This window comes from Microtus oregoni, unplaced genomic scaffold (genome assembly GCF_018167655.1).
Source record: "Microtus oregoni isolate MIOR12 unplaced genomic scaffold, Mior012 000046F_ref0000063, whole genome shotgun sequence".
In the NCBI taxonomy this organism is placed as follows: Eukaryota; Metazoa; Chordata; class Mammalia; order Rodentia; family Cricetidae; genus Microtus; species Microtus oregoni.
Window position 1 is genome coordinate 13,967,341 of NW_024543220.1, and position 22,164 is coordinate 13,989,504.

At 50.1% G+C, this 22,164-nt stretch overlaps 1 protein-coding gene across 2 annotated transcripts in view; it reads left to right on the plus strand.

Annotated features, from left to right (window-relative positions):
• The first annotated feature begins 8,546 nt into the window (after nt 1–8,546).
• Nucleotides 8,547–22,164, plus strand: part of Pnpla1 (patatin like phospholipase domain containing 1) — a 45,465-nt gene continuing 31,847 nt past the window's right edge. The window contains exon 1 of one of the 2 annotated variants that reach the window (XM_041635185.1): nt 8,547–9,272. In XM_041635185.1, the coding sequence (XP_041491119.1) occupies nt 9,068–9,272 (205 nt within the window). In that variant the 5' untranslated portion in view covers nt 8,547–9,067. The remainder of the gene's footprint in view (nt 9,273–22,164) is intronic. The other variant, XM_041635186.1, reaches the window with a different exon arrangement.

Consider the following 22,164-nt stretch of genomic DNA (forward strand, 5'->3'; position numbering starts at 1 on the left):
CTACATGCTTGAGGCCAGCTTGGTCTACAAAGTGAGTTCCAGGGCAGCCAGGGCTACACAGAGAAACTGTGTCTCTGGGGACAGGAGTGGGGAGCAACTCCTATATATGAGAGACTACAAGCACCCTGAACCAGCTCCTGGGACCCATTGCCCTCTTCTGGCCTCTAAGGGTACTGCACTCATGCAATGCCAACCTCCATACACATACACATAATTAATAAAGCATATCTTTTAAATAGCGTGTAGGAGACAGTGCCCAAGTTCCAAGCACCTACAAATAACTGTTTTCTCTACTTTAGTGTTATTACGAAAATCTTCCCTAATTTTAAAAAGTTACTAATTCTTTCCATTTTAACTGCTGAGCCATCCCTCCAGCCCCATCTTCATTTATTGGTATGTGGAGATCAGAGGATATCCAGCAGGATCTGTTTTCTCCTTCCGCCATGCGGGTCCCTGGCCCAACTCATGTCAGGCCCTTCCTGTGCCTTCACCCACTGAGCCGTGGGCGTCCCACATCAGGTTTTTCAGCTTGTTGTACTGGGTGGCTGTCCCCTATCCTGCAAGGCTGGCTTCAGTGTGGACTCAACCTCTGTTATGAAAGGTACTAAGCCAGACTTTTCCTATTGCTGTCTTGTTAAAATATTAGTAGTGTTCTCTAATATATTCCCTTCAACAACTAGGCTGTGGGGTGCCTTTTCACAGACGGGTTTGTTCTTTTCTTTTTATTTATTTCATGTGTGTTGGTGTTTTTGCCTGCATGTATGTATGAGAGTGTCAGGCTTGGAGTTACAGACAGTTGTGAACCCAGGTCCTCTGGCTGAGGAGCCAGTGCTCTACCTCTGAGCCATCTCTCCAGCACCCTGTTCCTCGCTTTCATAGGGCTCTGATAAAATAGTCTTGACAGAAGCAGCGTGAGGGAGAAGCAGCTTACTTGGACTCACCGTTCCAGTTGATACAGTCCACCGTGGACGCGGCAGCAGGAGGGAGGAGCCGTCTGATCATGTTGCATCCACTCTTGGTGTTAGGAATATTTCCTAACTGAGCCACTCCACTCCGCCAATGCAAAATAATCCCAATCAAGCCAAATCAGACCAAATTAAAAGATATCCTGGTTTAATTAGACACCTGCCCTCCAGGGTAGCCCTGAGGGGAACGCAAAGCCACCAATGCCACCACGGAGAGGAAAAGGGAAAGCCACGTGTTTGTTTTCTGGGGAGCAGTTTAAACAGCCTGTGGGAGTGGTCTTGACCTTTCCTGGGGAGGGATCAAGGTTTGGCAGGCTACCTTGACTCTTCTCGAGGAGGGGTCAAGGTTCGAGGGGCACAGAAGAGAGGCCTCCAAAGATGGAGGCCAAGGCTGGGATTACACTTGGGAGGCAGAGTGGTGACCCGAAAATGATCTCAGCCTGTACTGCCTTCCTCCAGTGAGACTCTGCCTCCTACAGGTTCCATTGTATAGACGCTCAGTGGATGGTTCAGGGGAAGGTTTTATTGTGGGTATGAGGGAGAACACAGCCAGAGGCATCTGGAAGAGCCCAGAGCATAGAGAAGTCAGACCGCACATGACCAGCAGACTGAACTTGGCCTTGGGGGAAGCAGAGCAGAGGGAGAGAGGAAAAAGGGAGTCAGAGAACACAGCCAAACTAGGGTTATAAGGAGAATGAATTGCTTCAGGGCGGTTTAGGGTAGCGGAGGGGTGAGGAGGGCTAGGATGCCAGCATGGACTCTGGTATGCTAATGGACATCACAGACAGCCGTTTGGAATTTGGAGAAATGGAGTTTCCTTTGGACCTGACATCTGTAACCTTCCCTAACATACCACGAGCCAGAGAACAAGTGTTTAAACGTGTAAGCTGTTAGGGAAGATTTCATATTCAAACTACAACATGGGCCATTGACCAGATTCCAGCCCTTGTGCAAATATCCAGGAACGAGTCAACAAATGGCCACAGAATTCTTCGGTCATCTGGAAAGTTCCCGTCTCCGCTTTTGGGTAGAAATGCCAGTGTCAAGGATGAGAAGTCACTCTCAGGTGGACAGGTCTCTTCTGAGGCAATCTGGAAGGCCATGGGGTCAAAGTGGCACAGATACATCCCTAAGCCTTGAACAGCATTGTTCCAGATTCAGCTTTACAAGGAGTAGCTAAGATACAGCAGATGCAGCTTGAGTCCCCGTGAATCTTTACTAGTGGGTCCAACCACGAAACCTCCACCCAGGTCAAAATACAGGACATTTCCCTTGCCTTCTGAGCCCTGCTCTGCTTCCCAGCGACTGCCTTTTGCTGAATTTCATGTACGTGGAGTCGCATGCCACCTACACTTCCATGTTTGGCTTCTCCCATTCAGCTTTGTGTTTCTGACCCGTCCTGTGGCTCATGTAGCCATTTGCTCTGTCACTGCGCAGCGGATTTCATTATAGGAGCACAGTTTGCCCACTCTGCAGATGGATGAGCTATTTCCAGTTTGGGCATTGGAAAGAACTCTACTAGGAATGCTTTGTAGAACATGCTGACCTCAGACTCACTGAGACCCGCCTGCCTCTGCCTTACAAGTGCTGGGATTAAAGGTGTGCACCACCGCGCAGCTATTATTAATTTTATTAAAGGCAGAACTTTTCTGTGTGGCCCTGGCTGCCTGAGACCTGCTGGTCTCTGCCTCCCAGATGCTAAGATTGGAGCGTACTGCCACAACTGGCATTACCATGTTATTTGATGGGCACAAATGGTCATTGTTCCTTTGACAGGAGTGACCTGCTCCATCATGAGGTAGATGAAGTTTGGCTTCAATAAATTTTGCCATCATTTCTTGGATCGTTCAGTGTGTTGCTTCCGATGTGTGAGTCCACAGCAGCCCGAGGCCTGTTGCTGTCCACCATGCTGACACTGACCCTGTCACCGCAGACCTGCTTGCTGGCTGCTTCCACAAAGCTCACATCTGCAGGAAGGACGGTCGTCACCTGGGAACCCTGACCAGGGAGGGGAGAGGAAGGAGAAGTGGGGGAGGGAGAGCTGCCCTGGAGGTGGGTTCCTGCAGGTTCCGTCTAGAGGCCCGGGATGTGTGCACCTGGCCACAATGTCACTCAGATCCCCACACCAGTTTTCTGTAAAATAGGTCACATTCGTAGTCCAGAGTAGCGCATACCCTTATCTGCATCTCATCTGGGTCTCTGGGCTGGAGGCCACCAGCCTTCAGCACTTCTGTCCTCAGGCCTCCTGGGGACAGGGATCTGCCTGTCTCTGTCTCTCAAATGCTGGGATTAAAGACGTGCCCAGGCAAGGCAACTCTTTTTTTAAAACTTATTTTTATTTTATTATTTTATGTTCATTGGTGTGAGGGTCAGATAGATGCCCCGAAACTGGAGTCACAGACAGTTGTGAGCTGCCATGTGGGTGCCGGGAATTGAACTCAGGACCTCTGGAAGAACACAAGGCAACTCTTATAAGTACGTATTTAATCGGGGCTTGCTTACAGTTTCAGAGAATTAGTCCATGATCAAGGCAGGAAGCAGACAGGCTGTCTGTAGGCAACAGGTGGAGGGAGAGCTAGTGGGCCTGACGTGGGCTTTCTAAAGCTCAGCCCACTCCCAGTGACACAGCCCCTCCAACAAAGCCACAATTCTTGATTCTTCCTGAACAGTTCAACTAGCTGGTGACTAAGCACTCAACTATTTGAGCCTATGGGAAGGGGGTGTTCTCCTTTGAGCTGCCATGGCCCGCTTCATACTTAGTAGCGAATCAGAAGACAGCCTTAGAGTTGGCCTCTCTTTCCACATGTGGGTCCCAGGATTGAACTTGGGTCCCAGGTTTGTAGGCAAGTGCCTTACTTTTACCCCTGAGCCATCTTAGTGAACTTTTTTGTTTGTTTGTTTGTTTGTTTTTTGAGATAGTGTTTCTCTGTAGCTGGCCTCGAACTCACAGAGATTCTGTCTGCCTCTGCCTCCCGAGTGCTGGGATTTAAGGCGTGTGCCACCACTGCTTGACTGAATGTAATTTTTAAATTGTTCGTGTGTGTGCATGTGGGGTGTTTTTGCAGGCATCTGAGTGCTATGACGTGACCGTGGAGATCGGAGGACGACTTTGGGAGGTCAGTTCATTCTGACCCTTACGTGGGTCCCAGGGAAGCTTGGGTAACCCTCCGCCAGACCATACTTCCACAGCGCAAGGACAATAACCCTGTCAGAGCAGCTTTCTTCCTATTTATTTATTTTTATTTCTTGCCGTGCTGGGGTGAACCCAGGATCTTGTATAAGCCGGCATGTACTCTGTCACTGAGCCACTACGTTCTGTCCCTAACTTCCCTTTGAGTTGAACACGGCAGGTTCTGAAGGAACACCCAGGCATTGAAAGGGGACTAGAAAAGACCCCACCCACGGTTGGCTGGCCTTGGTCCACAGAAGCGTGTCGCACACACCTGGGGTGAGGAAGGCACAGAGGACTCTGGAGTGACTTCAAAGCGCTAGGGCGGATGTTATCAGAGATGAGGGTCACGGAGACAGACTCTGAGTGGAAGCTTTGTGCGGAAGTCAAGTTCTGTAAACAAGATTGCAGACCCTGCTGGGACTCGGACTAAGGTGTGGTCCCAGAGGGGAGAGCACTCGGGCTGTCCTGGGTTGGCTACACTTGGGCCTCTGCCCATGCCCCTTGAATGTGAGGGGCGCAGGAAAGAAACCATTGGAACTCTATGGTTAAGGGGAAAGTTTTTATTGGAGATAAGAGAGAGAGAACAGCCAGAGGCATCTGCAGTGGCTGCCTCTCGGGACCAGAGAGGTGGGGAAAACAGACAGGCAGTTCCTGGGGCTGTGGGAGCAAAGGCAGTAGAAGTGGCGGGAGAGCCTGCCGGTTATGCTGCAGCGGGAGGGGGCAGGTTAGCTGCAATGGCGTGGGAGGTAGTGTGGGGCTCTGACCCATTGGAGGCTTGAGTTGAGAGAACTAGAAACCTTCTCCGGAGACTGGGGGCTGTAGGAGTGGCTTTTCCTGACAAACAAGAGCCACTTTGCATGGTTTCTAAGCAAAGCAGAGTGTTTACCAGGTAACTCAACTTTGGACCAAGTCAGTGGGCCTGTCCTTTTGGAGGACCTGACACCTCTGTGGTGTGCGGTTGGCTGTGGGTCGGTCCTCCCTCTCCTGGGACTGAGATCTGCCTCCACCCCTCACCCTTCACAACTTCAGCTGTTCCCCTCCACAACCACGTCTCCTCTGTCTGCCCTCCTTAGCTTGTAGGGCTTTAAATTTGCGATTGTGTGGTTCAGAACTCCGAGTCCAGGAAAGTCCTTTTGTTCTCCAGTTTCTACCCCGCATCTCACTTCAGGAGCATCGGAATTACAGGTGCCTGCCGCTGCACCTGGCCCTTTGTAGCTTCTGGGATTGGAACCTCGGGGCCTCGCGCCAGCAGCACGCACAATTTACTCACTCAACCTTCTGCCAGTCCCACACCTGAACCAGGCTGGACTCAAATTTGCCTCATAGCCAAGGCTGTCTTTGAACTCCTGATCCTCCTGCCTCTGCCTCCCACATTCTGGGTATGCAGGCCTGCACCACCAGGTCCAGCTACAGTTGCTTTCTATTGTGCCCACAGTAATGGCCTTGGGTCAGTGCCGTGGGTGTCTTTCTGTGACACGGTGTTCACTCCTGTGTCCCACTCTAGGGAGGCATCACGATTGCGTCCTTGCTGTAACTGAGGGCATCTGGTGTAGGACCGGGTTCTGTGAGTGATGTAATTGTTTCTCTAGGGCATCTGTGGTATCTGGGTCAGGATTTCCCTAGGGTGCAGACAGCTCAAACACACACATAAAGAGGGAAGACTGGGCGGCAGTGGTGGTGCACGCCTTTAATCCCAGCATTCGGGAGGCAGAGGCAGCCGGATCTCTGCGAGTTGAGGCCAGCCTGGTCTACTAGAGCAAGTTCCAGGGCAGGCTCCAGTGCTACAGAGAAAGCCTGTCTTGAAAAACAAACAAGCAAAAAAGAAAAGTCTAGAGATTGTGTTACCTTTTATTAATGTCAAAATTCGTGCACAACGATTACAAGACAGAATGAGAAACTCGAGACTCGTCACCAGCTGCTTGGCTCTTCCCGCTCGGGGACCAGCTCTCCGCACTGCAGATGCAACACCCTCCTTCCCAAAAAGGCCAGGGGGAAGCTCCAAGCCATGGCTCTGGCAGCTCCTACACCATCCAAGAGACCGCGTAACCCTTCGCCCAGGTCCGTTTCAGGTCACGCATCCTCAGAAGACCACGCCCATTAGGCCAAGCTGCCCCAATACAAGGCTATGGGACCGAATTCACAGCACAAACATGCACTTATTTTTTTCATTTTGAGACAAAATCTGACTGTGTAGCATTGCCTGGCCTGGAACTCACTATGTAGACCAGCCTGGCCTCAAACTCCTGGAGATCAGCCTGCTTCTGCCTCCTGAGTGCTGGGATTAAAGGTGTGCAACCACCTTTAAAAAAAATTATTTTCTGGAGTGTTTTTCTGTGCAGCCCTGGCTGTCCTGGAACTTGCTCTATAGTAGACCAATGTGTCTTCAAACTCAAAGATCTAGGTATGCCCATCCGGCTAAAAATATTTTATTTGAAAATCTTTTTATTTTATGAGTAGGGCTGTTTTGCCAGCATGTATGGCTTGTGGTCCATGTGCATGCAGTACCCCTATAGGCCAGAAGAGGGCACCAGATCCCTTGAAACTGGAGTTACAGATGGTTTAAGACCCCATGTTGGTGCTGAAATTCAAATCCAGTTCCTCTGCAAGGAAAGCCAGTGGTTTTCAACCCCCAGATATTAAATTAAATAAATAAAATCTTTATCCATCCAGTTTCCTCAGCTGCGTCCCGGTTTCTCGGCCTGCCAAAGGCACCCTGCCTCTCCCTACCCTCAAGCTGAAAAACATGCGTTATCTGCCTGTGAATCACTTCGCTCACCCAACCAGTCCCCCGTCTGGGACTCTCTGTGGCAACAGCTTTGCTGACAAGTCGTCACTCGGCCTGGCCACCCTGTTTTCTTGGATCATCAGCCCTGACCTCACCTGCCTTCCGAGACTCGCCAGCTGAGGTGCACGGTCAAGCCCGGCTGTGTGCTCACGGAGGTCACGTGCTTCCCGGGCTACACGGAGGTCACGGGCTGCACGGGCTTCGTGGAGGTCACTGTTTCCCTTCTGACCTTGCTTTCTCCTAGGCGGACTCCAGGCTCCGTCTGCTCCAGAAGTCGTGGATTTTATTGCCTTCTGATAATGACAGGCACACCGCCTGCCAGGCACTCAGCCATTATCTGTCGTCTTTACAGCACCCCTGTCCAATTTGGGGACTACTGCCTGCTTTGCCAACGGGGAGAAGAGCAAAGACGTTGTGTGGGCCATACGGCGTGTAAATAGCAGAGCTGAGGAGTCAACTTCCTCTTGTACCTCTGAACCCATTAGGCCTCCCCTCCCAAGAAAGCCAGAGCTGTCCCCCGCCCTGCGTCCTCCTGGTCTCCCCACATCATCCCCAGCTTCTCTGATGTTCCAGCTCACAGGGCTCCCCCTCCTTAACTCCTCTGGAAGCAATCTAGCCTTACACAATTTAGTAGTTAATTACAGAGTCTCTTGGATGGGTCTCTGCTTATTTCACATGTGCCTGGCAGACTCCCAGGAAACCTGTTAGTATCTGGTTTGGGGAAGCTGCGGAAGGGGAGGAGGGGCACTTCTTGTTTCCATTGCCAAAAGTCATTGGCCCCTGCTTCTTAGCGTGTTCGCATGGTTGCACACTCGCACACATGAGTGCATGCGCACGCGCACACACGCTCCTAATCAAAATCTGCCCTCCAAATTTGGCAATTAGCTGTCTGAAGCTATCTGCATAAGATGGAACGTTGGGGCACCCCCTCGTTAGTGGGTGCTCGACATGGCTCTTACTGTGTAATTCCAGTTTGGATCAGAGCTGATGGGAGCTCCCGGGACCCGGAGAGACATTGATGTTACCACCTACAGAGTCTGGGGTGGATTGGGACTTGGAGGGGGACAACTTGATGTCTCAGTTCTAATTCTGGTCCTACTGCCATGTGGTGATGGCTGTGATGGTGGAGGAGGAAGAGGAGGAGGAGAATGAGGAGGGGAGAGGAGGAGAGGGAGGAGGAGCGGGGACATTCTTGCTGCCTTAGTGATCATCAGTAACATTTTGGGCTGGGAAGAGAATTCCTCCTCCCCAGGAGTTATGCTGGGCAGCCCTAGAGCTAACCATGGTCCCCTAAGCCCCTGTCCTGAAACATCTTCCTGCCCTGACCCTGATGTCCCCACATGGGACCCCATGCCCGCTCCTCCCACCCACAACCTGTTATCCGTGTGATCATCTTGGCATGACCTAGCTTTCTGCTCCCTGCCTTCCTAGACTCTTAAGAAGGCCCCCTCGCCCCCCCTCCGAGTCCGACTTCTCTGGTACAGTTTCACCCAGAGCCAATCCTAACATGAGAATAAACAGAGAGGCGCTTATGTAAGAACATTTCCAGTCTGGGGAGGGGTGGGGGAGGGGTGCGGGTGGGAGTTACTCCTCCCCTTGGAAAGCCAGAGCCACCTAGCAGTTCGTCCTGGGGCTTAAGTGGGGGGACACAGGAGCCCTGCGGGGGTGGCTCATAACTCTGTCCCTGCAACAGCCTGTCAGGGAGGGAGGCACCGGGTGAGGCACTGGCAGAGATTTTGCAACTGGATGCTGAGGGCTGAGAGGCACCGCCTCTCCGCCTCTCCGGAACAGGGATCAGGGAATGCCCCACTCCTAGGTGCACCTGGGATGGGTGGAGAGAGCACGAGGAACCTGTGCCTGACGTTGAGTCTAGTTAGGTCATGGAGACAGCGTGGGGTCTGTAGGACCAAGACCTTGCCCATGACTCTGAGGGCTGTCTGCCTTTTATCCAGGCCCTGGGGTCCCTTATTAGTCTTTTGGGGTGCCTCTTAGCAAAGCTAAACAGGCCCAGGCAGTGGCTGGGCGAACCACCCATGGGTGCCTGGCTGGGCCAGTAGAGTCGCCACATTCCAGGCTCTTGGCTGGCGGAGAAGGAGACAGACGGGTGCGGGTTCCGCCTCCACTGGGAGGCCAGAGGCCCCGAAGATGGAGGAACAGGTGTTCAAGGGGGACCCAGACACCCCTCATTCCATCTCCTTCTCGGGGAGCGGGTTCCTTTCCTACTACCAGGCTGGGGCTGTGGACGCTCTGCGAGACCTGGCCCCGAGGATGCTGGACACAGCCCATCGTTTTGCTGGGACATCAGCCGGCGCGGTGATCGCTGCCCTGGTCATCTGTGGGATTGAAATGGGTAAGACCTTTATTCTGGGGTCTCTGGGGCCAGGGCGGGGGGCTGCTAAAGGGACTCCTCTGAGCAGGACCTTGTGACTTCGGAAGTGCTTTGGGAACAGAGCCAGGTCTGGCAGGTAGGGCACAAGATGCTCAGGAGATGGTGGTCAGTCTTGAGGTGTGCCAGGGTACCCATTGGTGAGCAGAGGTCTTCCACGGCACCCTGAGCTGGGAGCTGCTCTGTGTCCCAAGCCAGAAGGAAAGAAGCATAGCCCCCAATCCCAACACACACACGCATGCACACAGGCACGCGTGCACGCACACATGTACACACTTGTACACACTCACACACTTGCACACACACTCATATACTCCTCCTCCCTCAGGCCTGTCATGAGTGAGGCTGGGTTAGGCTTCCTTCTATAAACACCTAGGGAGGGGAAATACTTCTCACATTCTAGCGTAGAGGGGATTCCCACTGGAAAGATATAAGTCTGAGATTTGAGGTGGCAGGAGAAGCCAGGGACGGAAGTGGGCACAGTGTAGGAGCTTCACCTCCGCCCTGGTGGGTCAGGAGCCTCAGTGCTGACCCTGGACTATGAGCAACAGGCTCCTGGTCCATCAGTGTAGAGCACAGGCCTGACCACCCCTACCTGCTCAGTGCTAGGCCGGGATGCAGGCCTTTGTGGAACTGAAGTTCTGGAACATTTTAGAAAGAAAGACAGATAAACTTAAATAGGGATGTCCCTCCTGTCATGAGGGAAAGGGGCAGGGGCCTGTGAACAAACTAAAGTTAGCTGGCATGAAGGGAGAAAGGCGGACTGTGTTCGAAAGATGTTCAGGGAGGGCCATGCTGAGGAGGTGGCCTCCAAGAGGAGGTCGCATAAAGGGGACGCACAGAGAAAGAAACTTCCTGGAGCCCTGGGTGATGGACCTGAGGGAAGTCGGAGGTGGAGGCAGGTGACCCGAGACGACAGACGCCAGCTCCTACCTAGTGCTGGCACCTGCGGGGTGCTGAGAGTGTGCCCGCAGATGGAGTCCTAGCCCTGGCATTCCTTTTGGTGGAAACAGAGGCCCGTTGCTGAGCTGGCTGTGCCTCGGTTTCCTCCATCAGGGCAATCCCACGATGCCCTGACCCGGGTTTTTAAAGCAGGAGCTGTACTGACGGGCATGAACTGTTTGGTGACCGGACCTCGGAAGTTCTTTACACAGCCAACCATCTAGTTTGGGGGGTTTTAAGGATCCCCAATGGCTAGGCAGCTTGGGTTGGAGGTAGAAGATGAGTGTGCTGTGTGGATGGGGATGGATAGGAGGTTGGGTTGAGAATGTGCTAGAAGGTAGAGCTGACGAGACCAGCTGAAGTGTCCGCAGTTAGTTCTCTCTGAGGAGGAGGCCGCACCCAGTGCCCCGCTGCCTGGACCTCTGCACTGGGAGTGGGGCTCCCAGAGCATGGCCATAGAGGGCTCACTAAGTACCACGAATGTGCAAGGTACCTCTGTCTTTTTAATAGTCTGCAAGAGACAATGGGAAAAGAGAGTTAAAATTCCTACCCATGCTGCAGGCCCTAGTGTCCTCTTCCTTCCCCAGCTGGGGCAGAGAGGAGCAAGATTTTCGGGATCTTTCTTAGGCTCAGGGTCCTCAGTGGGTAAGCTCTCAATGTCTTTCTGTCTAGTGGAAAGGACGTCAGGCCTTCAGAAGGGACCTGGGGTAAGAGTTAGCCCCGTTTGGGGTTGCAGACTCCTCACCCTGGAGACAGTGCTCCCTCGGATTACCTTAACTTCTACTGATCCTCCTGCCTTCTTCTTCCAGGGGTTACATGCATTTCTGTAGACAGAACTTTCTGTTCTGCCCAGTCCCATAGCCATCCAGTACCAAATAAACACACAGAGGCTTGTATTAATTATAAACTGTTTGGCCTATTAGCTCAGGCTTATTATTAACTAGCTCTTACAACTTGAGTTAACCCATAATTCTTGTCTATGTTTAACCACGTGTCTTGATACCTTTTCTCAGTGAGGCATTCTCATCTTGCTGCTTCTGCATTTGACTGGTAACTGACCCTCTGCCTTTCCTTTTCCCAGAATTCTCTTAGTCTGATCACCCCTCCTATACTTCCTGCCTGGCTACTGGCCAATCAGCATTTTATTAAACCAATACGAGTGACAAATCTTTATAGTGTACAAGAACATTATCCCACACCATTTCTCCTTTTTTCTTTTCAAAACAAGAACCCTGAATCTAATCTCCTTTGTTTAGCTTTTTTCCTGGCCATTATCCATAACAACTTGTAACTAATACTCTAAACAAAAACAAACATAATACATTTTTAAAATGTGGGCATAGTTTTCTAGGCTACTTCCTGTTGATTGGCAGTGCTGGTACTCTTTGGGAACCCAAAGAAAATTTAGGATTATGGTCAAGTCCTGACTGGAGTATCTGTGAGACTAGATTACCTCAGCCAGCAGCCTTGAAGCTGTTCTGGATGCAGAACTCAGAGGAAACTGCAACAGAGGTGCTCTGAGACATTGGCTCATTGGGGCCATTCTTTCCCATTGGAGATTTCTCAGGTGGTCTTCCTCAATCAAACCTTATTTTTCTTAACCCAGAATGAGTCCACAGCCTCTCATTTCCTTTGGAAATAAAAGCAAAACCTCTTCTCCAAAGCAACATCTCTTTTGACTTAAATTTTGAAGTCAAGACATTTTAAAAATGTATATAGGTTGGATTAATCCAGCAGTATTTATAATCAAATGTCCTTTTAGCAGCTGTTGCTCCTTCCTCAGCAGTAGAACAATACAAAGACACACAATAATATACAGTATCCAGACTCTCTGTGTATTTTCCATCTTTATGTGCCTTTTAAAAAACTATTTCTTTTATTTTTAATTTTTCTATGATTTATTTATCTTTTTATTTTATGTTCATTGGTATGAAAGTGTCAGATCCCCTGGAACTGGATTTTCAGACAGTTGTGATCTGCCATGTGGGTGCTGGGAATTGAACCTGGGTCCTCTGGAAGAGCAGTCAGTGCTCTTAACCACTGAGCCATTTTTCCAGCCCCATACTTTTTGTTTTTTTGAGACAGGGTTTTTCTGTGTATCTTTGGCTGTCCTGGATCTCACTCTGTAAATCAGGCTGGCCTCAAACTCACAGAGATCCACCTGCCTCTGCCTCCCAAGTGCTGGGATTAAAGACATGCACCATCATGCCCAGCTACTCTATTTCTTTTTTTTTATGAATTTTTTTAATTCTTTTTTCTTTTTCCCCCTAAGCCTATATATATTTATAAACACACTGTAAACTGTTTAGAGGTTTTTGGGGTTTTTTGTTTGTGTTTTTTTCTGAATCTGTTTTTACTGTATATCTCTATCTTTTTTGGATCACGTGAGTCTTTAATCAGCTAAGAGGCATGGCTAGGATTAAAGCTGCAACTTTGGCAGCTGACTTCATCCCATTCCTTAGCTCTTTGAGAGTCTAGCTTCATGGTGGAGGTACTGACAGGAGCCTCATTTATTGCCACAACTCTGTGGAGTTTCTGGGTTTATGCCACCACCAAGAAGCCTGATACCCGCTGCTCATAAACACCATTTAAGTGTTTGGTGGCAGAGCCTCTTAAAAGAGCTGCAAGGTTTTTGCCACTAATGCTGAGTCAGGAAGCCTTTCTTAAAGGAGCTATTCCTCTGCTTGCCTCTAGCAAACAGAGCCTACCAGATAAAAGATGGTTGTCAGTCTACAAGAGCTAGTTCCAGGACAGGCTCCAAAGCCACAGAGAAACCCTGTCTTAAAAAACCAAAAAAAAAAAAAAAAAAAAAAAAAGATGGTTATCAAGAAGCTGCACTTGACTCGTTCTTGTCTGTCTAGAATCCTTTTTTAAAAAGCTTTTTTAGGCTTTATGTGGAGATTCTTACCAAACATTTGGGCACCATTTGTAGATGGAAGTTTCCAACCCACCTGGTCTCATAGCCATTCAGTTCCAAATCAACACACAGAGGCTTGTGTTAATTATAAATTGTTTGGCCTATTAGCTCAGGCTTATTATTAGCTAGCTCTTATAATTTAAATTAACCCATAATTCTTGTCTATGTTTAGCCACGTGTCTTGATACCTTTTCTCAGTGAGGCATTCTCATCTTGCTTCCTCTGCATCTGGCCGGTGACTCTCTGCCATTCCTCTTCCCAGAATTCTCTTATTCTGGCTGCCCCACCTAAAATTCATGCCTGGCTACTGGCCAATCAGCCTTTTATTAAACTAATATGAGTGCCAAATCTTTACAGTGCACAAGAGCATTATCCCACAGCATACCATGCCCATTTTTGTGGTCCTGGGAATTGAACCTAAGGCTTTGCATATGCTAGGCAAGTACTCTACCCAGTGAGCCACATCCCCAGTTTTGGTTTCTGCTGCAAGTTCTTAAATATACACCATCCCAGTGAGTTTATGACAATACTTGAGAATCAGCTCAGTTCATTCCGTCAGAGAAATAAGAAGCCTGCTTAGCCCACCTGAGGCTATCACAGAATTTGGGGAATGGAAGGATGTCATGAAAAAGCCTCTGTGGGGGACCAAGGCCTAGATCCAGCATGGCTCATGAGTAGGGCAGGATGGAAGCAGGGGTGTGGACATCCAGCTCAGTCATTTTACTGCCCTGTGAAGTCCTGATAAGTGGCATGTCCTTTGTATCAGACCCCATTCGGAGTTTCTAGCTATCAACTCATCCAGGCCTCACCATTCCTTCGGAGGTAAAAACTATTATTATCTCCCATGACACAGAGGAGGAAACTGAATCACAGGACACTTAGACCACTTGCCTGAGGTGATACAGTGTGCTCGGGAAGGCACAACTTGAACCTAGTTTGGCCAGCGTGGACACTTACTGCCTTTTAAACCATGGTGCTGCTGTGTGGAGTGGACTCCCATGGGACACTGCTCCCGTGGGCACTATCTCTGTGGCTGCAGGGTTAGCGATGGGGGACGGAGGACTTTTACAGACAGTGGACTTCCGTGGGACGCTGCTCCTATGGGCGCTATCTCTGTGGATGCAGGGTTAGCAATGGGGGAAGGGGAGCTTTTACAGGTAGTGGACTCCCATAGGATGTTGCTCCCGTGGGCACTATCTCTGTGGATGCAGGGTATGCAATGGGGGAAGGGGAGCTTTTACAGACAGTGGACTTCCGTGGGACACTGCTCCCGTGGGCACTATCTCTGTGGATGCAGGGTTAGCAATGGGGGGAGGGAGCTTTTACTAAGACCTGATGTAGTGAGAGGATATATTGGGAAATTTAGCTTGGGCCTGTGCATAGTGGTGCACAGCTTTAATCCTAGCAGAGGCAGGCAGATCTCTGAGTTCCAGGACAGACAGGGCTATGTAGAGAGACTGTGTCTCATAAAACAAAACAAAACAAAACCAACATACAAAAACAAGGAAAATTTTGTAAAAAATATTTTTATTTTTTTAAGGTTTATTTATTATATATACAGTGTTCTGCCTGCATGTATGCCCGCAGGCCAGAAGAGGGCACAAGATCTCATTATAGATGGTTGTGAGCCACCATGTGGTTGCTGGGAATTGAACTCATGACCTTTGGAAGAGCAGGCAGTGCTCTTTAACCTCTGAGCCATCTCTCCAGTCTCCCCTAAAAAATATTTTAAAGGAAATATCTTGGGGGGAACATTTTATGTAGACAGAAGAACAAGCGGTTAAAGTGCTGACCCATCATCGGAAGCTCAGTGGAGGCCTGGACCCAAGTCTCCACATACCATTAACATCGGACCGCAGCTCATCATTTTGTTGATGGCTGCCCTGAGTCCTGTGGTTGTAAACAGTGCTGTAGTGGGAGGGCCACTGTGTCTGGCACACCCCTAAAGCATGCAAGCCCTTCTCGACTCCGGGGAGCCTGCATGGCTCTGCTATACTGCGTTACAGGGTTCGCTGAAGTGACTGTAGAGCTTAATCCCTAGAGACACAGGAGTGTGCGTCTGTGTGTGTGTCTGTGTAAGTGTGTGTGTCTGTGTGTGTGTGTCTGTGTGTGTGTCTGTGTGTGTGTCTGTGTGTGCGTCTGTGCAAGTATGTGTGTCTGTGTGTGTGTGCGAGTGTGTGTGTATGTATGTCTGTGTGTGCGTCTGTGCAAGAGTGTGTGTCTGTGTGTGTGTGTCTGTGTGTGCGTCTGTGTGTGTGTATGTGTGTGTCTGTGTGTGCGTCTGTGTGTGTGTATGTGTGTGTCTGTGTGTGTGTCTGTGTGTGCGTCTGTGTGTGGGTGTGTCTGTGTGTGCGTCTGTGCAAGCGTGTGTGTCTGTGTGTGTGTCTGTGTGTGTGTCTGAGTGTGCGTCTGTCTGAGTGTTTGCTCCCACATGTGGAGGCCAGAGGACAATCTTGGGTGTTAAACTCAGAAACCTTGTCTGCCTCTACTGAGTCAGTCTCTCAGGGGCCTGGAACTCATCAATTAGGCTAGCTGTCCTGTCCAGGGAGTCCCAGGGATCCTCCTGCCTCTGCCTATCCAGTGGCAGAATTTCAAGCATACGCATGCACACACACATGCGCCACCCAGCCCTGCATTTTCAAGACAACTTTAAAGGAATGATGTATTTATTTTTATTTTTATGTTTATGGAAGTTTGGCCTTCATGCATGTCTGTACACCAGGTGCCTGTCTGGGGCCCAGAGAACCGCTTCCCTCCTCCTCCTCCCCCTCTTCTTCCTCCTCCTCCTCTTCTGTCTCCTTCTCTCCCTTCCTCCTCCATTTTCTTCTAACCGTGCCTCAGCTATTCCCAGCTCCTTCTCTGCTGTGATTTTTATCTGAAATTATACCTTGCCATGATAAATACAGCGCGTCTCTCTAGCCACTTCCCCTCTAATAAAGACACTGTGTTTGTCATTTATCGGGTTTAGCGATTTAAGAGTTTTGTTCTGCTTTGTTTTTGTCTTACTCTATAAATGAGGCTAGCCTGGAACTCATGGTGATTCTCCGGCCTCAGCCTCTAGTACTAGATTTATTTCTAAGGCTCTTGTAGTTTTTACTGCCGGGAGGGGATTTCCTTTCCCACAGCATTTCCTGGTGGCTCGGCACTGACACAGGATGGCCTGAGGGTTTCCCCTGCTGCTCTTGCTCACCTGGATTTGACACGCATCCTGAGTGGCTGTCAAGTGCGCTCATTATCTTGTATTTTATGTGATAACTCTGTGTATTTAACTGGAGATCTGTCGCTTTTGAAAAGACTTTTGTTGCATTTATGTATTATGAGTTTATGTGCATGCATGCATGCACGTGTGTTCGTGTGCAGAGGCACAGGTGCTGTAGTGAGTGTGGAGTCAGACACTTTTCAGGAGTTGGTTCTCTCCTTCCGCCATGTATGTCCTATGCCATGTCCTTGCACAGCCTGGGTCCTCGAACCCTGGCTGGGGCATCAAGGGAACGAAGACATGACAGACACACACAGACGGAACAGGCTAGGATGGTGTGGGCTGCGCTTTCTGATGGGGAAGCCACAGCACCTTGGACGCTGTGTGCTTGTTCTATACATGGAGGCAGGGTAATGCCTACAGATGAACCAGGAGGCAAGTTATTACATACAGCCAGCCAACGAGGCAGGTTTAGTTAATCATGGCAGGAGGAGTGTCTGCAGGGAGGCAGTGGGCAGGCTGGGGAAAGCTACGGTGGACATTTTCCACACACGGACTAGAGAAGGCTTTGCCAGTCCCGGGAATCAGGCTGAGGCACTGGGTCTTTGACCTGGCAGTGCCCTCATTTCTCAACTTTATTCACTTAGGGTGTCCTCTGCTCCCCACAGTCCCGGGGATCAAACACGGGCCCTCAGGCTTGGCAGCGAGCACCTTGCCTGCTGGGCCATCCCACTGGCACCCTGTCTTTTTTTGTTTTTAAGCAAATTTTGAAGCTCAGTCTTATTTCTCAGAGCTGCTCCCGTTCAGGGCTTCTCTGACCAGAAACTGCTTCATGCTTCCTCCCCGGGGAAGCAGAGGCTGTGGAGGGTCCACCTTCTGGTGGGGGTCTACCTCACCCTGTGTGAAGACAGCGCAAAAGCACTTAGCACCCTGCCTGGTTGTCGTCGGAGATGACGTCCCCATCCACGCCTCAGTTTATTTGAGGAGAGGCAGTCTCCATGACAACCAGCGGGGTTCTAGAATTTCTGAGGGGGCCAGAAGCGGGACACGTTTTCACACCGCCAGATTTCCTGTGGTTTGAAAACAGTTTCTCTATAGGGCATTTAAAATTCCCTCACCCATTTCTTCAGTGTGTGAGTGGATGGGTGCAGGTGCACTGTGACATAGCCGTGGAGGTCAGAGGGCAACTTGTAGCAGCCTGTTCTCGCTCTCCACCATGTTGGTGCCAGGAATCAGACTCAGGTCTTCAGGCTTAGCGCCAAGGGCCTATCTCCCCAACCCAAAAATAATTTCTCATTTTTTGAATAATTTATTTGTAATATATATGTGTGTGTGTGTGTGTGTGTGTATTTGTGTGTGTGTGTTTTACCTGCATGTATGTCTGTGTGAGGGTGTTGGATCCCCTAGAACAGGAGTTACAGACAGTTGTGAGCTGCCATGTGGGAGCTGGGAATTGAACCTTGGTCCTCTTGGAAGAACAGTCAGTGCTTTTAACCACTGAGCCATCTCTCCCACCCCTCCCCCCAATAATTTCTTTTTCTTATGAAAGGATAAAGATTTAGTGGTCTAGAAACCCCACCCATTCAGCTGCTACTACAGAAAGAGCCTCCCCTCCCTCAAAAAAAAAAGCCTTGATGGCAAGCCTTCTTTCGTACCGTCTGAGCTTCCTTCCCTATCTTTCTTAACCTTGTCTTGAGATAGGGTTCACGTAGGCCAGGCTGGCCTCCATGTAGCCAAGGCTGACCTTGGCCTCATGTTCCCCTGTCTGCACCTCGCGTGTTCCGGGACCACAGTCTCACCACGCCTGGCTGTAGCTCTAACACGAGAGGAAGTGTGGCCTGGGTCCTCCAATCAGGACTGCCTGAGGGAGCTGACCATGCTTGCAGGGTGAGCAGGGCCAGCAGAGACAGGCTGGGCAGGATTTAAAGCCTCCAGCAAGGATGTGGGAGGACAGAGACAAAGTGGAGAAACCTGTGTGTCCAGAAGGTGGGAGCACAGGCCCCTGAAGCTGATGTCACAGCTTCAGAGAGGGGGATTTCAGTTCACAAGAGCTTTTCAGGTGGGAAAGGCCAAGCTGAGGAAAAGGCACAGTTGGCTTTGAGGGAGGCCCAAGCAGGGTGACTGGCCAGCCAACCGGTGGCCGCCTTGGTGTTCCCTGCATTGCTGAGCATGCGGACTGTGGACTGACGTCACGGGTCAAAACACAGTAAGAAAGATTAGCTAGGTTGGAGAGGTGACTCAGTGGGTAAAGGCGCGTACTACCCAGACTGGTGACCCGAGTTACCTCCAGGACACGGTAGAAGAAGAGACGTGGATGAACTGTCCTGTGACCCTGTGCCCCCAACCCCCAACATAAAAGAAAAGAATGATGTATTGATGTTCTGACCTGGTTTCCCCAAAGAAAACGTAGAAGAAAAGCCTTGCCATGCTGTAGCAAGCCTATAATTCCAGGATTAGAGGCAGGACGATCGGGGAGTTGAAGGGTAGCCTCTGCTACATGGTGCATTTGAAGCCAACCTGGGCTTCCGGAGACTGTGTTGTGGGGTAGTCACCAGAGAAGATTGCTTGCACATGGTTTATGCCGATGGAAAGTCTTTTTTAGCCAGCCGGGGCCTACACTGGGTGTTTGGGAATCCCGTGAAGTCCTGGGCTTTTCTCAGGGTGAGCTTCTAAGCACAAAAACCATGTTCTGGGTTGGGCATACTTCAGTTAGCAAGAACAGCTAGCCAGAAGCAGAGCTACAGAAGCTAAAAACCGAGGTCAAGTACATTAAGAGACTTTCCGGGAGCAATGGACTTTGATGGATTAGGTCTTTGTTTTAGTTTTGACCGATGGCTCTCTAAGTGCCCAGTTTTACAGCATGAATGGGTCCTTTTATCATGGAGTCAGCTGTGATAAGGTCTGGGGCCCTGTTACATCTGTCTATAAAAATAATAATAATGATGATGATGATGATTTCCCAGGAGCAGTGTAGGCTGTATTCACGCCTATACTTTCTCTCTCTCTGAGCCACAGAAGGCTGCCCATGGATGGCTAAGGCACTGTTCCTTTAGCCCAAGGCCAGGTCACCCCACTTTGAAAAGCTGCCTGTGTGGCCCAAAGCCTACAACTTTTTCTCCCCCCTTAAAACAACAAAAACAAAAAATCAAAACAAAAAAAAACAAACAAAAGCCTTTTGCTTTATTGCTTTATTGGTACATGGTTTACTTACCATGCGGCTCACCTGACAAAGTTTGTTTGGTTTATCCGCTGTGCGACAAGTCCCACAGACAATTTCAGGATGCTGTAATTATCCCCACAGGAACTTTCCCCCAAGTCCCCTGAAGTCACTGATCCCCTTTCGGTCTCTTCAGAGGGACACATTTAACATAACCTGATTCTTCGTTTTTAACATAGCAGGAGACATGTATCGTGTGCGCTAGTTTGTGTCTGACCTCTTTCCCCAGCATGACGTTATCAGCATTCACCAGGATGTAGCAGGACCAGCCCTTTTTGTTTGCTTGTTTTTGTGTTTTGAGACAGGGTTTCTCTGTAGCTTTGGAGCCTGTCCTGGAACTCGCTATGTAGACCAGGCTGCCCTCGAACTCACAGAGATCCACCTGCCTCTGCCTCCCGAGTGCTGGGGTTAAAGGCGTGCGCCACCACCGCCACCTGGCCCCAGTCAACTTTTTTTTTAAGGTTTTACTTTTTTTAATTTATTTATTATGTATATAGTGTTCTGGGCACCAGATGTCATTATAGATGGGTGTGAGCCATCATGTGGTTGCTGGGAATTGAACTCAGGACCCCCGGAACAGCAGTCAGTTCTCTTAACCTCTGAGCCATCTCTCCAGCCCCAGTCAACTTTTTTTAATGGCAGAATAATATCCTACCAGGTAGGTATAGTATATCTATTTATCCACTCATTTGGTGATGGACATCTGGGTGATTTTTACTTTGAACTATTATGAATAGTGCATCTGTGAACCTTCCTGTCCATTAAAAAAAAATGTTTTAACAGTAAACCTCACTATTTAATTGCAGCACTGACCAAGGGCATGCCACCTCAGCCCTAACACTGCGGTTACCGTAGAAGGCTTTATACAGTAATTCTTAGGACTGGAGACGTGGCTCAATGGGCAGACTGCTTGCCTCGCAGGCAGGAGGTGGGTCTGATCCCCAGCGTGGCATAACCAGGCACTCGGTTCTTGCTGTTCCTAGCCTGCTCTCAGATAGGTAGTGGCAGAGCCTGGACTCTCCCAGCGAGAATGTTGATGGGTGTCACAGCTTTGCCAACCCTGAGAACAGGAGTTACGAAGTCCCTGTGGCTGGGTGACTCACTCCAGGGCTTGCTTCCCTGTGGCCCTTCTGAGTGGAGTTTAGCAAGAAGGGAAAAGGCTTCAGGCCAAGGCTAGTCTGACCACTCTCTCTCCATCCCCACCCCCACTCTGGTCCCAGAAGTCATCTGGCCGGTGTGTGACTTTCCTAGATCTGCCGCACACTGCAGGAGAATCAGCCTCCCTGTCGTCACAGTACCCTCTGGGAGTCAGAGCTCTGGAGCCTTCCGAAAACCCAGGAGGCTGTTGGGGGACCTGTATTGATTGGAGGCAGCAGAAGAGGCTGCTCTATGGCGCGTCTGGGTTCTAGGTACCCTAAGGTCTGTGTGGCATTCTCAGAAGACCCCAAGCACAACCCCAAGGGTCTGAAAGCACCATCAGGGTGCACACAGGTGTCGCCCCGGATGCGCTTGCAACCTCAGTTTTCTAGAACAGGGAGGTTAGAAGGCTCTGCACAGCGATTGTTACCATCTGGGAACATTGTTTTGTCTTGCTTTCTCGTAAGCACTACACAGGTCAGAGCTTTTGTTTTCGGCTGAGTTTGTCCGGAGCAGAGGTGGAAGGTGTGAGTTTTCCTGTAAGGTCTTTTTCTGCTAACTACAGTGTGTGACTTACAGCGGGTGCCCACCCAGCTATCACCCACCTATTCATCTGCCACCCACCCACACCCTTACCCACTCACCACTTATCCATCCACCCATCCGTCCATCCACCCATCTGTCCATCCACCATCCACCCATCCACCCATTTATCCATCCACCCATCTGTCCATCCACCCATCTGTCCATCCACCATCCACCCATCCACCCATTTATCCATCCACCCATCTGTCCATCCACCCATCCACTCATTTATCCATCCACCCATTTGTCCATCCACCCATCCGTCCACCCATCTGTCCATCCATCCATCCATCCATCCATCCATCCACCCATCTGTCCATCCATCCGTCCATCCACCCCTCTACTCAGCTTCAACCTTACCCTGGACTGGAATGTCTACCTGGAAGAATAGACAAATGGAGTCTGGACTGGTGTTTGTGTGTGAGGGACTGCCTTTCAGTACATACATGTACTGTACTGGTGTTTGTGTGTGAGGGGCTGCCTTTCAGCACATACATGTGCACGCCCACATGCTTTTGTGTGGACCTGTGTGTACGGGTCAGAAGTCAACCTTGGATGTCTTTCTCAAGAGCCACCCACCTGTTATTTTTTTTTTCTTTTCAGTCTCCCCCACAGGGAACTGGGACTCTCTAGTTAAACTCAACTGGCTGGCTGCTGAGCCTGATCTAGCTGACTCCCCCGCCCAGCACCGGGGTTACTATTACTCATCCGTGCACTCAGCTTTTATATGGGTTCTGGGACCAAACTCGGGGTCTCATGACTTCCTGGCAAGTGTCAACCCCTGAACCACCCTCCCTGCATCTAATGTTCTGACCCAGGATCTTAGAACTACCCTTTTCCAGGAATTTTGAGGGGTTTC